At 46.9% G+C, this 15,166-nt stretch overlaps 1 protein-coding gene across 1 annotated transcript in view; it reads left to right on the top strand.

Moving 5' to 3' along the window:
• Window positions 1–13,446, top strand: part of Glra1 (glycine receptor alpha 1) — an 85,999-nt gene extending 72,553 nt beyond the window's left edge. The window contains exons 7-9 of the mRNA XM_055602860.1: window positions 1,117–1,331; window positions 7,344–7,490; window positions 13,156–13,446. Of these exons, the coding sequence (XP_055458835.1) occupies window positions 1,117–1,331; window positions 7,344–7,490; window positions 13,156–13,446 (653 nt within the window). The remainder of the gene's footprint in view (window positions 1–1,116; window positions 1,332–7,343; window positions 7,491–13,155) is intronic.
• The last annotated feature ends 1,720 nt before the right edge of the window (window positions 13,447–15,166 follow it).

Here is a 15,166-nt window from a genome sequence, read left to right as displayed (position 1 = left end):
TGATGATGATGATGATGATGATGATGATGATGATGATGATGATGATGGAGCGATAATGATGGTAAAGATAATTAAAATGATGGTGATGGTGGTGATGATGAAGGTGGTAATGATGCTGATGCCAATGACGATTATGATAATGATGTTGAAAATGATAATGGCGATGGTGATGATAGTAATAATGAAGTTAGTTTATGATGATAATTATGATGACACTAGTGGTGATGATGGTGGTGAAGAAAATGATGCTACTGAGTATTCACAATGTGTGAACGCTGTCATAATTCTTTATAAGCATCATCTCATCTCACCTTACAAAAACCATAAGAGTTTCGATATGAGGGCTGGCAAGAGGACTCAGAGAGTAAAGATGCTTGCCACCAAGCCTGGCAACCATAGGTTAATCTTCAGGACCCAAATGGTAGGATAAACTCACTCTTACAAGTTGTTTTCTGACCTCCACACAAGGGCCATAGTACACACATGCCCACTGTGCATACAACACACACACACACACACACACACACACACACACACACACACAAATGAATACATAATGTAATTTTTTTTAAAGAGTAACCATATTCAGTATGTATTAGGTTTGGGTTTTTTTTTCTGTCATCCTTTAGTATTCCCTGGAGGTTGTTTCTGGGACCCCCTCAGATACCTAGATCTAAAGATGTTCAAGTTCCCACGTTCCCATGATGGAGCGGAGTGATGTTTGTATGTGACCTGTGCACAACCTTCTGCCTGTGTTATCTCAGGATGACTGACAGCGCCTAACTCCATGCAAATGCTGTGGGGACAGATGTGCGCCTGTTGTCTGGGGTGTGATGACAGGCACAAAGTCTGTATGTGTTCAGGGGAGACGACCTTCTTCTGAACAATTTCTACTTGAATCTGGCTAAAGTCATGGAAGCAGAACCCATGGATGTGGATGGCCCACTGTGTAACCTAGTCACCCTAAATGAGGAAACTGAGGCACAGACCTGTGTTCAGGCACTTGCCTATGGACACAGACAGCATGGGAGTGGACCGGGACTCCGGACAAGCTGACCCTAGCATCCCTGCTACACCCTAGCATGTTCCATGCCTCCTTTGCTGTCTTCCTTGCAGGTAAATTCACCTGCATTGAGGCCCGGTTCCACCTGGAGCGGCAGATGGGCTACTACCTGATCCAGATGTACATCCCCAGCCTGCTCATTGTCATCCTGTCCTGGATCTCCTTCTGGATCAACATGGATGCTGCGCCAGCTCGTGTGGGACTGGGCATCACCACCGTGCTCACCATGACCACCCAGAGCTCTGGCTCCCGAGCCTCCCTACCCAAGGTGAGTGGCACCAGCGGGGAGTGCTGAACCCCAGAATGGAGAAGACTCCATCACCCCTCATCCTTGCCTGAGACATGGGGAGCATACAGAGTGTATCACCATGCACATACATGCTGCGTGTGGCATTGTTTCCAGAAGTTGCTGTCTAGGCAGCAATATCTAGGTTGATGGCATCTTATTCAAAGAAATGGAGGGGAAAAAAAGGAGCATACAGTTTGCAAAGTAGCAAGAAGACTTTGTTCATGTGATGTTTCCATGTTTCCACTCAGGGCCACACATTACCTCTGTTCTAACACAGGGACACTGAAAGAATATCTAACACATACTGCACGGCCTCATCTATATTCTCCAGTTGTTAGTACTTTGCCACATTTGTTTTGTTTATCTAGACAGACATAAATAGATACATAAGTGGACACATAGCATAGATAGAAGATACATGTAGACAAGGTAAATATACTAGATGATACATACATACATACATACATACATACATACATACACGCCTAGCTACCATTAACTGTCAACTTGATACAACCTAGAGCCATCTAGAGCACAGAGCGCAAGCTAGCAAGCAGCATTCTTCCATGGCTTCTGCTTCGAGAACCTGAATCTCTCCCCTGATTTCCCTCAGTGATGAAATGTGACCTGGAGGTGTCCGTCAAATAAATCCTTTTTCTATTTACATTTGGACAGAGCATTTGTCACAAAAACAAAAAAGAAATTAGAACAAATAGACACGTAGTAGTTAGACAGAGAGAAAGACATAGATAGATAGATAGATAGATAGATAGATAGATAGATAGATAGATAGATAGATAGATAGATAGATAGATAGATAGAAGATAGATAGTTGAAAAAGGTTCTGTTTGTTTGTTTGTTTTAGTTTTGTTTTGTTTTCGAGACAGGGTTTCTCTGTGTAACTTTGGCTGTCCTGTGAACTCACTTTGTAGACCAGACTGGCCTCATACTCACAGAAATCTGCCTGCCTCTGCCTCTCCAAGTGCTGGGATTACTGGGATTCTGCACCCAGCAGAAGTTTTAAAAGAACAACTATATATAGATAAATGATAGGTTATTAATATATTTATAGATAATTGATAGATCATTAATAAATAGATGATAGGCTCAGGGCAGGTAGATGATCAAATATTCTGCCTCTTTTTGTCTTTTCTAAGGGTCTGGTCATCATGTGTTGGTGGTTTTGGAGGTTTCCCACGTGTCTCTGTGGCTCTGCTCTTCTTCCTTCATTCTGCCCCTCAGATTCATGATTCTCAAGGCTGCCAATTCTTCTCATTCTTTGATTCTTTCTACTACATCTTTGCCTTCACCTTTGTCAGTGAAATTATCTATTTTCTCAATTATCTATTTTCAAGAGTTTTCATTTGGTTTCCTTATAATTTTCATCTTTGTATTAATGTGTTCTGTTTGGTGAGAGAATACTCTCAAATCTTCCTTTAGTTTCTTTTTATTGTTTTATTTGAGAAAGAGTCCACTCTGTAGCTCAGGCTATTCTTAAATACATGGTGACCCTCCACCCAAAGCCCCCTTAGTTCTGGGACTACAGGTGTGTGCCACCATGCTCAACTTCCTATACACAGTTATAGGAATTATAAGGTATATTATATTTATATAATTTATATTATATTTAAGGTAATTACCTTAACATCTTTGTCTACCCAGCATGGTAGTAAAACACATGCCTTTAGGAGACAGAGACAATAACATCAGCAGTTCAAAGTCATCTTCAACTGTGCATCAAGTTCAAGGCCAGATATGATATTCTATCTTAAAAAAATAAAAGGGGTAGAGGAATGGCTTAAGGATTAAGAACACTCACTGCTCTTTCAGAGGACTTGAGCTCAATTCTCAGCTCCCACAATATAACCTTCTGGCCAACCCCAGGGACCCAGTGTCTCTGGCCTCTTGTGCACATACCCAGACATACACAGATATAACATATACACATAACTAAAAATAAAATAATTAAGTCTCTGTTAAGACTGCTATGGTTTCCTCAGATGCCCCCTCTTTGACCCACCTCTGTCACTGGGTCATGTTGTTATGGTGGGAGAGTTATTTTGGTTTTTTTTTTGGGAGATTTGGGGGAGTTGCACACCTTATAAATTGCACATTTTACATAAAACACAGTGCGATCTTTGGAACCCCGATGCCACCCTCTGAGGACTTGCAGTTGTTGTCAACGTTTGTTCTTAACTTTGTCTACGCTAGTTCCGTGAGCCCTGGCTTCTCCGCTATATCAACCACTGAAGTCTGGGTTCCCCGAGCCTGGTGGCCATGTGAAAACCCAGACAGAGATGTTTATGGGCTGTGAAGATCCTATAAATGTCCCCACCTCCCCTTGAGAGCATCCGTTAGGCTACATGTATCTTCAATATCAGCCAGGCAGTTGACAGCTTGGCTTGAGCTTTTACTTCCTGCTTGTTTTGGGAGGGTTGGAGTTGTCCAGGAGTCCTGGGTTGTTCCTGGGCACTCACAGATTATCCTGCTTGTGGCATCTCCTGATGCAGCTCACCTTCCCGAACTTTTCACTTAACACTGCGAAAGCTTGAACCCAGGCCCTTGAGCTTCCCGGGCAAGTGCTCCACTACTGAGCCGTGTCCCCAGTGCCCTCTTTAGTTTTTTGATTAACCTGATGTTTTGCCTCAGTGCCTCTGATAGCAATCGCCACTCATTGTTTTCGACAAATGTCCCCCAGATTAAAAAGATACAAATGAAAACTGCTCCCACTGGGCCTACTCCAAATCAGGTCAAATAAAGGCAGCCTGCAAGTAGGAGCTCCAAGGGAGCCAGCTAGTAAGGTCAAAGGAGGAGGGCAGGGCCCTGGGAACCAGCTTGAAGCAGCTCTGGCTCCTCTGCCCTCTCCAGTGCCTGCCTGATGGCTGGGTATTTCCATGCTCTTCTGACTGTTGGTTTGCAAGGCTGCTGTGGTCTGGACAGGGTAGGATAGGAACAGAACAAGCCAAGGCACCCAAAGCCCCAGGGGAAGTGAAATGCATGCCCACAGCCACTCTTCCCACTGGTTCTCAGAATTACTCCTCGTTCCACCAAAAGGCAGAAATGATTGACATCTGCCATCCAATAACAGACAGAAAAACAGTGCTGTGTGCCCATGCAATGGAATATTACTAAGCCATAAAGAGAAACTGCTGGGGCCAGAGAGACGGCTCAGTGGTTAAAAGCGCTTGCTTCTCTTGCCAAGGATGGGCATTGGGTTCGCAGCACCCACAAAGGGCAGTGCACAACCGCCTGTAACTCCAGCTCTGGGGGAAACTGACACCCTCTCCCGGTCTCCACAGGCCCTACACACATGTACGTCTTCACACACAATGCACACGCATACACATAAATAAAAACAAAATAACTCTTTAAAACAAAACACAAGTACACCGCTGCTGTGGCAAAGAACGGTAAGACAACCCTCAAAAATACTGTAAGTGGGAGAAGCCAGTCACGGAAGGACACGTGCTGTCTATGATTCCAGAACGGAATTCTGGAATGCTCAGAACAGAGATACCATAGGAACAGAAAGTTTTTTGATCTTCCGGGTTGGGGAAGTAGAGAATCAGTAGACACCATCTTTCAACAGGAGTGGTGCTACCTCATGGCTTTAATCCTAGCATTAGAGAGGCAGATGCAGGGTCTTTGTGAGCTCCAGGATAGCCTTGTCTACATTGCAGATCGCTATTTAAAAAAAAAAAAAAAAATACAAGCTTTTTTTCTCATGGTAACAAAAGTCTCCTAAAATTGTCTATCAGAGGCTAGAGGGGGCTACTTGGTGGTTAAGACTACTGACTGCTCTTGCAAAGGACCTGGGTTCAGTACCCAGCACCCACATAGTAGCTCACGACCAGTTCCAGGGAATCCAGGCACTTACATAACATGCAGGTGAAACACTAACACACATGAAATATACATAAACAAATACTCAAAACTGTGAAGATGGCCAGGCATGGTGGTGCACGCCTTTAATCCCAGCACCCAAGAGGCAGAGGCAGGTGGATCTCTGTGAGTTTGAGGCCAGCCTGGTCTACAGAGCAAGTCCAGGACAGACAAGGCTACGTAGAAAAACTCTGTCTCTGAACATCCTCCCCCACAAAAATAAAAATAAAAATAAAAAGCCTGTGAAGATGATTATCCCATCTGTGGATGTTATAAATGCCTTCAAATTGTACAACTGAAAGTGAACTGTATGCCATTCAAATCTAGGTGACACTGTTTTTAATTGTTGTTGTGGTTTAGTTGGTTGGTTGGTTGGTTGGTTGGTTGGTTGGTTGGTTGGTTGGTTGGTTTGGTTTGGTTTTTTGAGACAGGGTTTTTCTGTGTAGCCCTGGCTATCTATAGGCTAGACTGGCCTCAAACTCACAGAGACCCACCTCCTTCTGCCTCCCAAGTGCTGGGATTAAAGGCGTGTGCCACCACCTCCCGTAGCAAGCTCCCTGCTATGAATTTACTGTTCTCTCCAAAATCCAGCTGCTTCTGTTGTTTGTAGTGGTTGTTGTTACTAGGTTTTTGTTTGTTTGCTGGGGCGAGAGACGGGGCACTTGTCAGCAACAGAAAATATGTGCAGGTCAGAAAATAACTTAGAAGAGTTGTTCTCTTCTTCCACCACACAGGTCCTGGGGTTTGAACTCAAGTCATCACGCTTGGTGACCAGTGCTCTTTCCCACTGAGTCATCTCTCAGCCATCAACTGCTTTTCTTGAATAAATTCCCACAGGATTGCTACGAGCCTTTGGGGGTTAATCAACAGAGGTCTAGATAATGTGACTGTAACAATTTCTGCCAGCACACTCACCGGCTCTGTGCAGGGACAGTTTCCGCCTGTCCCGACAGTGCTGTTTGCTGAGAGCCTTCCTCCACGCTAAGGCTTAGTCCGACATCCTCTCAGACTTGAATAAGATGCTCCATTCCACAAACCGAAGGTCCTCCTGCTGCTTCTCTTGCGAGCACTTCTCCCTGGCATCCTTCCCAACGTTCAATGTGCTTCTTTTGTCCTCCTCTGCTCCATCCATTCAAATATCCCATCCGATGGGAATGCCCCATCCTCATTCAATACAACAGTGTCCACACTCTAGGGACACTCCACTGTACTCTGACTCTGTCAATTGCATAAAATGACAAATGGTACCAAATGTCATTTTCTTTTCCCATTCCTGCCATAACCTTGTGGACAAAAATTTTGTGTTCTGCTGTGGGGGTTGGGCAGATTGCTCGGTGGTTAAGGGTGCTTGCTGGTCTTGCAGAGGACCCATGCTTAGTTCCCAGCACCACTCTGAGCAACTCACAACAGTCTGTAACTCCAGCTCCAGAGGATCGGATGACCTCATCTAACCTCTGCAGATACTACACTCACTTGCAAATATACACAGAGACATATCACTTAAAAATAATCTCTTAAATTTATTCTTGGGCCAGAGAGATGGCTTAGTGGTTAGGAGCACCTGTTGCTTTTCTACAGGACCCAGCACCTATAAGGTAGCTCATAACTGTCTGTAACTCCAGTCCTAAGGGACCTTTGCCATCTTCTGGCCTCTTCAGGAACTGCATCCTTGTGGTGCACAGACATACAACATGGGCAAAACACCCATATATGTAATATAAAAAATAAGATCAAGTTTTTCTTTAAATAAAAATTTGTTGTTGGTGTATAGCTTAACAATGTCAGCAAAGGATTTTTTTTTTTTCCTTCTGGATTAAACTGAGAACTTTGCATTTCTGCGAAGCTTTTTGTAGCTTTTCCTGTCGTATCTAAATTACCAACATGGCCACAATCAGTCTGGTAATGCACAAAGCTGCTAAGTGGTTGCTAGAAGGGCAGTGTGCGCACGGGGTACACACTTGGGAAAGAACGACATGTTATCTGCAGGACGGATGCAAGAGTTCGTCACACTGTTCAAAACAGTGCACGGGTTAAAACTTACAAATGGCTTGTTTCTGGGATCTTCCAGCTCCTCTCACCTCCCCGTGCGTTCTCCCCCCCTCGCTCCAGGTGTCCTACGTGAAAGCTATCGACATTTGGATGGCCGTCTGCCTGCTCTTCGTGTTCTCGGCCCTGCTGGAGTACGCCGCCGTCAACTTTGTGTCTCGCCAACACAAGGAACTGCTTCGATTTAGGAGGAAGCGGCGACATCACAAGGTAGGCCTCTGGGATGCGGCTTAGGGAAGGGCAGCGGGTGGACAGGCAGAAGCGTTCTGAGCAGTCCGGTGAACCCCCCTTCACCGGACTGTCCCCGTGGATAACAGCTGAGGCAGGGACCGAATCCTGAAAAGCTTCACTTTTTACCCCTGTGCATAATGACCTAGCTGGATTACAAGGCGCCTCTGATAAACCACAAGAGCAGTGAGGTAGGAATTGTCACGTGACACCAAGACGCAAAGGCCCGTGGTGATAACCAGTTTCCGTCCACCCGCAGAGCAGCCTGGGGCAGGCCTGCCGCTTGGTTTCTGTAATGTGACTTCCAGCTGGCCTGCCTCTGGGCTCAGTTTCTCCATCATCTACAAAGGAGGCTGGCTTGTAAGCTGGTGAGAGGCTGTGCTGAGGACAAAGTCAGGGGTTCCAAGGAAGCTTTGCGTTTCGTCCCTGCCACACCAGCGTCAAGGCTGAAAACTATTTTACACACACACAGCCCCTGTTAGTATGTTAATTAAACATGATTCGATTAGCTCTTGGCAGTCTAGCACTTGCCAGTCTTCTGAGACAGAAGATGCCCTTGGGGGTGGGGTGGGGGAGTCCAGAGAGCAGGGTCCTCTCTGTCTGAAGGCACCAAACCTCTCCGTTGAAGTAGTAATCATCTGTAGGCATTGTAGGGCACACTTGCAATCCCAGCACTCAGGGGTGGTGAGCAGAGGCAGGAAGATTGGGGGTTCAAGGCCAGCCTGGGCTACAGCATGAGACCCTGTCTCAAAAAACAAAACAAAAAACAAACAAACAAAAAAAAAGCAAACAAACAAAATAGGACTGGGGAAGTAGCTCTGTTGGTAGACTGTTCTCCCAGCATTCATGACGCTCCCCACACACCAGTCCCCTGCCTCACACTGCATAAATCCAGACCTGAGCGCATATCCATAATCCCAGCACTTGGAGATAGAGGTTGGAGAATCAGAAGTTCAAAGCCATCCTCTGCTATACGAAGTTCAAGGGAGGCTTGAGCTACCTTAAAACCTTTTCTTAAAAAAAAAAAAAAAATCTAGAATATCTAGATTAAAATGAGGTGCAGTGGTCTCCATTGTAATCCCAGCCCTCTGAAAGGTGATGGAGGGGGGGTCAAAAGAAGTTCAAGGTTAAAAGCTGGGAAAGGTTAATGGAAGAAGGGAAAGGCCCTCTTAGGCAGCTCTGGAGAAGCCATCGTCCAGGCTGGGTGAAGACTTGCCGGTAGGCTGCTTTGGAGTCCCCATGCTCCTCTGAGTGACCCAGCTCTGTAAGTAAGTAAGCTCAATAAAATCATTGTTTCAGGGGAGATATCAAGGCTAGCCTTGGCTATAGAAAAAGAAAGGGAGGGAGGGACAGATAGACAAAGAGAGAGAGAGAGAGAGAGAGAGAGAGAGGGGCAAGAAAGAGTGAGGGAGAGGCAGGCCGGAGGGGCTGGCTCAGTGGTTAACAGCACAGGCTGCTCTTGCAGAGGACAGGGTTGGATTCTAAGGATTCAGATGTCAGCTCACAACCACTGGTAACTCCAGTCGGAGAGCTGATGCCTTCTTCTGATCTCAGGGGACAATAGATACATACATACATGCAGGCATTCAGAACACACGTAAAAGAAACATGCTTTAAGAAAGAAAAGTACACAGAAAGCCACCTTGAGCCATAAACTTCTGGCTTCACCTGAAACGCTTGCTGCCCCCAGACAGTCTGCACAATGGAGCTGCCCTTGGGCAGAGCACTCACTCTCCAGCTCCCCACGGTCCCAGCTCACTTCATCACCCTCCCGGACACAGCTGAATTAACGTGACCTCCTTCACAAGGGCTCTACACTTGGCCCAAGTTTCAGAAACCAACGGTGATAACCCGGGCCCACACTATGGACGACCTCCCCTTTGCATATGGCTTGCACTGGAGACCCGCACATCGGAGCTGCGGAAGCCTCTCTTGAGTAAGATGTCTAAGCAGGCTTTGGGTGGAACTCCTGGTGGTGAGTGGCGAGGATCTAGCTCTGGCCTGGATTTCTCTCGGCCAATAATCTGTGCCAGGCTTCCCAGCAGCCCCCATTGTTTTTCCATGCTTTCAAATGTTGCCTCGTTTGCTGGGTAGAAAGCATCCAGCCTTCCAAGTCTCTGGCCCGCCTTATTAGAAGGATCATTAGGAAGCCTCTGTGGGGCACCGGCTCAGCAGGAGCCCCAGATCCCTCGGGTGAGTTGCGCAGTCTCTGTTCCCATTTCCTGCTCCTTCCCCAAGCATCTCCAGCAGATGAGCGTGCACCTCCTGGCACCTGCTGGTCGGAATAGGAATAGCAAGCCTTTCCCAGTCATTCCTTCCTCCACGATACAAAGGGCCACTGTCTAGCTAGATGGACCCAAACCTTCTTCCCTGCCAGTGTGAAACAGACAAGGAAGGTAGAGCATAACTCTCCAAAAATGTCCAGGTAAGCTGATGTGGTCTTTCCCATACCAACAAGAGCCCGTTATATAGAGTGGGGATTAGTGTTGTGTGTAGACAAACTCCTGTTGGTCTCTGGATGGTTTATTATGTACATGAGACACTGCTCATTTACTGAAGCATTCCGAGTTTCTCCTTCCGTTTGCTTTTTGAGACAGCCTCTTGTAGCCCAGGCTGGCCTTGAGCACTGTGTGTTTGTGTTTGTGCACGTGCTCTCACGAGCGCACATGCATGCCTACATGTACAGAAATACGGAGATCAGAGGACAACTTGCAAGAATCTGTTCTCCTTCTGTTATTTGAGTCCAGAGGATCAAACTCAGGTGTTCAGGCTTAGGAGAAAGCACCTTTATCCAGTGAGCCATCTCATCAGCCTAGACCTGCTTTATTCTTTCCTAAAGTTTATTTTATTTTATACCTATGAGTATTTTGTCTGTATGTATGTGTGTTCCTGGTGGCAGAGGACAAGACCAAAATGGAGCACCGAATCTCTAGAACTGGAGTTAGGGACAGTTGTGAGCCAGTGTGAGGGTACAGGGAACTGAGCCCAGGTCCTCTGCAAGAGCAGCCAGTGCATTTAACTACCAAGCCGTCTCTCCAGCCTGCCTTCCTCTTAGAGCATTGAGCGTTGCTCTCAGTTTCACATGCCTTAGTTCTGACTTAGAGCTGCAGATGTTTAGAGACCGTTTATATGTCTGTGTCATGCATTACAACGCTGTCGGCACTGGTATTGTGTTGTGTTGTGTTGTGTGGTGATGAAGGCCATACAAAAAGGAAAACAACCGCTTCTGTTCTCTACCTCAGTGCTTGTTTCATTTGGGGTCTTGTGAGTCGGGGTGTTGCTGGGCTTGGGGGATAGGTCCTCATACACTTCAAGCTGGCCTCCATCAGTGTAGCTAATGTCTAGAACTATTGAGCCTCTTGCTTCTGCTTCTGAACACTGGGATGACAGGCTGTGCCACGGCTGCTCTCACAAAGCTTACTCTCTAACACAGTGGTTCTCAGCTTTCCTAATGCTGTGACCCTTTAGTGCAGTTCCTCATGTTGTGGTGACCTCCAACTATAAAATTATTTTTTGTTCCTACTTTGTAACTGTAATTTTGCTACTGTTATGAACCATGTTGTAAAGATTTGTGTTTTCCAATGGTCTTAGACGATCCCTGTGAAAGGGTCATTTGACACCACCAACCCCCGGGGGTCGTGACCCACAGGTTCAGCGCTTCTGCTCTAATAGGAGAGGGGAGGTCAGCAAAGGAATTAGACCCCAGTGAGATCGGAGCTTTCCTCCAGGGGCACTCATAGGGAACACTGCCTGTCTTTGGAAGCTCAGGGAGGTCAGGTAAGCGGAAGGCTGAAGCTCAGGTTTAGAAGCAAAGGCATAGGCGAGAGAAAAACTTTGAATAGAACCAAAAAGGAAAAGCTCGACATCCTCAAACATAAGAAAGTGTTTCAGGGTGACTAAAGAATAATACCACACAGAGAATGGAATGAAGAGAGATGGAACAGGTGGATACACTCCAGGGAATCTGAGGCCTTCTTTAGCATTGGGAAAAAAATTAATTATCCTGAGCTCAGTGGCAGCCTATCAGAAAGTTCCGAGTAGAGCCAGGCATGGTAGCACACATCTGTAATCCCAGCATTTGGGATTTGAGGCAGGAAGACTGAGAGTCCAGGTTATCCAGATGGTGGCAGAGGCATGGAAAGATTAGTGTCAGATCCTGTACTGCATTTCTTATTCTCGTTGGGACTGTCTTTCGGGGAACAGTCAAGAAAGAATTCCTCTCCTGGAAGCCCTCAGTGTTCAGGAGGGCAAGGTTAGCTGGTCATCCTTGCCAACGCCACACACTGTTAGCTCAACTGCAGCTGGCCTTGGCCTGGGGAGGCGGCTCAGCTGCTAATGTGCTTGTGGTTTAAGGGTTAGGACCAGAATCCTATCAACCTGCTTTGTGATAGCAGATTTCATAATCTTTCTGTGATCCCAGCTCAAGGCGGAATACCTCGAGCAAGCTGGCCAGTCAGGCTAGCTGAACTGGTGAGCTCTGGGTTCAATTGGGAAACCTTGTCTCAAGAAATAAAGACAAGGAACTAGGGGCTGGAGAGATGGCTCAGAGGTTAAGAGTTAAGAGCACTGGTTGTTCTTCCAATAGGTCCTGAGTTCAATTCCCAGCAACCGCATGGTGGCTCACAACCATCTATAATGAGATCTGGTGCCCTTTTCTGGTGTGCAAGCATACATGCAGGCAGAATACTGTATACATAGTAAATAAATAAATCTTTAAAAAAAAAAAAAAGACAAAGAACTAGGAAGATACTTGGCATCAACCTCTGACCTGCATATTTGCTCACATGTGAGCACACATACATGCCACACACATACACACACCCTGGTCTTTCAGTCCCATTGTGGAATCACAGGTGAAGGGGACTGACCAGGGCAAGACAGGGCTGACAGGGAAAGGGTTAAACCACTAGGCTTGGGCCTCAAGCATTTTACAAAGGTGAAGTCTGAAAAATCTGGCAGGCAGGGATGTAGATCACATGGGATGTGGGCTGGGGCTGGAAAGGTAAGTTGGAGCCAAATGACAAAGAGCCTTTGACAAGCTTACGGGAATCAGAAGACTGTTGGAAGTGATGGTGTGGGAACAAGAGGCAGGAAGAAGCCATGGCTTCCCTGGCTTGTACCACAGGAAAGCCAGGAGCTCTCTGCTCCTTCCCAGGCCATCAGGGGGTGGGGAAGATGGGAAGGATGCAACAGAGGCAAAGCAGGGGATGTCTCCAAACCATCCTCTGAAACTCTAATCAAAACCCAGGCCAGCCTTGGGTCACCTACTTAATGGAACCTCTAAAGGTCAAAAAGCCTTGAGAAGAAACCTTGAACTAATTCTCAGGCAAGAGGAAGGAAGTTACCTGTCAGAGGTCACATGGTCAGTAAATGACAAAGACCCACACAACCTGGCACAGAGCTCCGGCCTCAGACTCTGTGACTAGTCCCATCCCCTGGCTTGCTTCTGTTTCAGTATGTGAGTGGCGCCCCTCTATAAGGCCGAACTCCCCAGCCAGCCAGACTGCCTCCAGAAACTGGGGACACAAAGCCTGAGAGACAGGGAGAATCAGATGGCATGGCCTGGCCCCCCAGGGGAGTGCCTTGCAGGGAGGGTGCCCAGCCCTTGTCTTATTTTAAGTAGAGCCCCATGCTGAATCTGTTTCAGGATGATGAGGGTGGAGAAGGCCGTTTCAACTTCTCTGCCTATGGGATGGGCCCAGCCTGTCTGCAGGCCAAGGATGGCATCTCTGTCAAGGGCGCCAACAATAACAACACCACCAACCCCCCTCCTGCACCATCCAAGTCCCCAGAGGAGATGCGGAAACTCTTCATCCAGAGAGCCAAGAAGATCGACAAGATATCACGCATTGGTTTCCCCATGGCCTTCCTCATCTTCAACATGTTCTACTGGATCATCTACAAGATTGTCCGAAGAGAGGACGTCCACAACAAGTGAAGGCTCTGGGGTGGGGTGGGGGGCTTGGGAGAGGGTGGTGGGAGGAGCACAGAGGCTGGGAACCAGGGGAGGAGGGAGAAGGAGAACTCACACCCATTTCCCTCCATCAAGTGCAATAGAAACCGCAGGGGTGGCTGCTTCCAGGGTATGGCAATATCCACCTAGCCTCTGAGGGCATGAGGTGGGAGGGCCTTTTCAAATACAGCAACTGAGGACCATGAGGGGGTAGGGTGGGGGTTGGGGAGGGGGTTGGGAAATCACAGCTTTCAAAATTCAAGTCCATTGGGTTGAACGGGAAGTTTCCTGTTTGGAGGTCAGTGCTGCCTGCCCCAGAGCAGGAAAGCAGTGTAATATATGACATATAACCATGCTTAACATTAATGCAAAACCTACAAGAGCAAACGATATATCCCTTAAATCAGCCTAGTAACTGCTTAAACTTTTAAAGTCCCCAAAGTGATGGACAAATTTTCCCAGAGTAGAAATGGTCACAAATCAGCTTGCTGTGGTACGCGGCCCCATCGCGCCCTTATAAATGCCATGTCTATCTTCAAACTGACCCCTATGGACACATGCCAAAAAAAGCCATTCCGCCTCTGCTTTGAGAGGGTCACGTGACACGGGCATGGGTTGTGGAGATAGATAAAGGTGGACCACCAGCAGAAAGTGACCACAGAGGAGGACCATTGCAGAAGCCCGAGGATGGAGAATCCAGGAAATCCCACTGGGCACCAAGCTTGCTCCTCTCGCTTCTCTGCTTTAAAGCTGGCCCAACTCAATGCCAGCCCAATGGCCGCCATGGTCTTCTCATTGTATTACCAATATGCAATCTTTTTTATTGTTTAAAAAAAAAAAAGTAATAATCTCGAGAAATAATATGGGGAGAGACTGAGTGTAAACCCAGGAACTTTTTTCCAAATGTCTATTTTTTTTTAACTGCAAGTAGGTGCATTATGGGGAAGGTGAGCAGGGATGAAACAGGTCCCAATTGCCAGGCAGGGGTGAAGTTAAAAGAGATGAGAGGGTGAAAACGATGGCGCCAATGCTGCTGCACATCCTGTTTGCAGGAAAGAAGAGATGGTGATATTTAGAAAGTCCACTCATTATATTTTGACATTTCATATATTATAACATGGGAAGTTTGGGGGACTGACCCCATTATATTTTTATAAGTCTTTTTTTTTTTTTAAGATGCTTTGCACAGCTTTAACATGTGGGAAAGTTAGACAAAAATACTTCTCTTTCCTTCTAACTCTGAAGTGCCCAAAGGATCCCAGACTAGCCAGGGCACTCCAGGAAAAAGCGACAGGGACCGAGATGAGCTCAGTTGGAAGAGCTCCATTCGAATGACAGATCTGGATGTGCGCAGACCCACCCTGACGTGGCACAACGCCTGGAGTGAGGCACTGCTCTTGCAGTCCTGCATGCCATGGCTAGTACCTAGGAGTGGCATTTCTGTCCTAGCACTTTACTGTCTCAGCCTTGGGTCAGAGTTATAGACAGAATGGGATTGACCGCTGACAATCAATCTGGAGTTTGGTTTGTATCCTTCGAGCTAGAGAGCTCAGGGAGGGGATGGAGGAGCAGAATGAAGAGATGATGCTCACCTGCCCCTTGCCATGCACTCTGCCTGGGGAGTTTTCCTTCCTTCCCTGTAGCGTCAAGGCTAAGGCCTACATGGGTCTACAACAGAGCAAGCCAAGACAAAGACCAAGGGATC

This window comes from Psammomys obesus, unplaced genomic scaffold (genome assembly GCF_907164565.1).
Source record: "Psammomys obesus unplaced genomic scaffold, mPsaObe1.curated_primary_1811, whole genome shotgun sequence".
NCBI classification, from domain to species: Eukaryota; Metazoa; Chordata; class Mammalia; order Rodentia; family Muridae; genus Psammomys; species Psammomys obesus.
The sequence above is the reverse complement of the archived record's forward strand: the minus strand, read 5'-3'. Positions and strand labels throughout refer to the sequence as shown.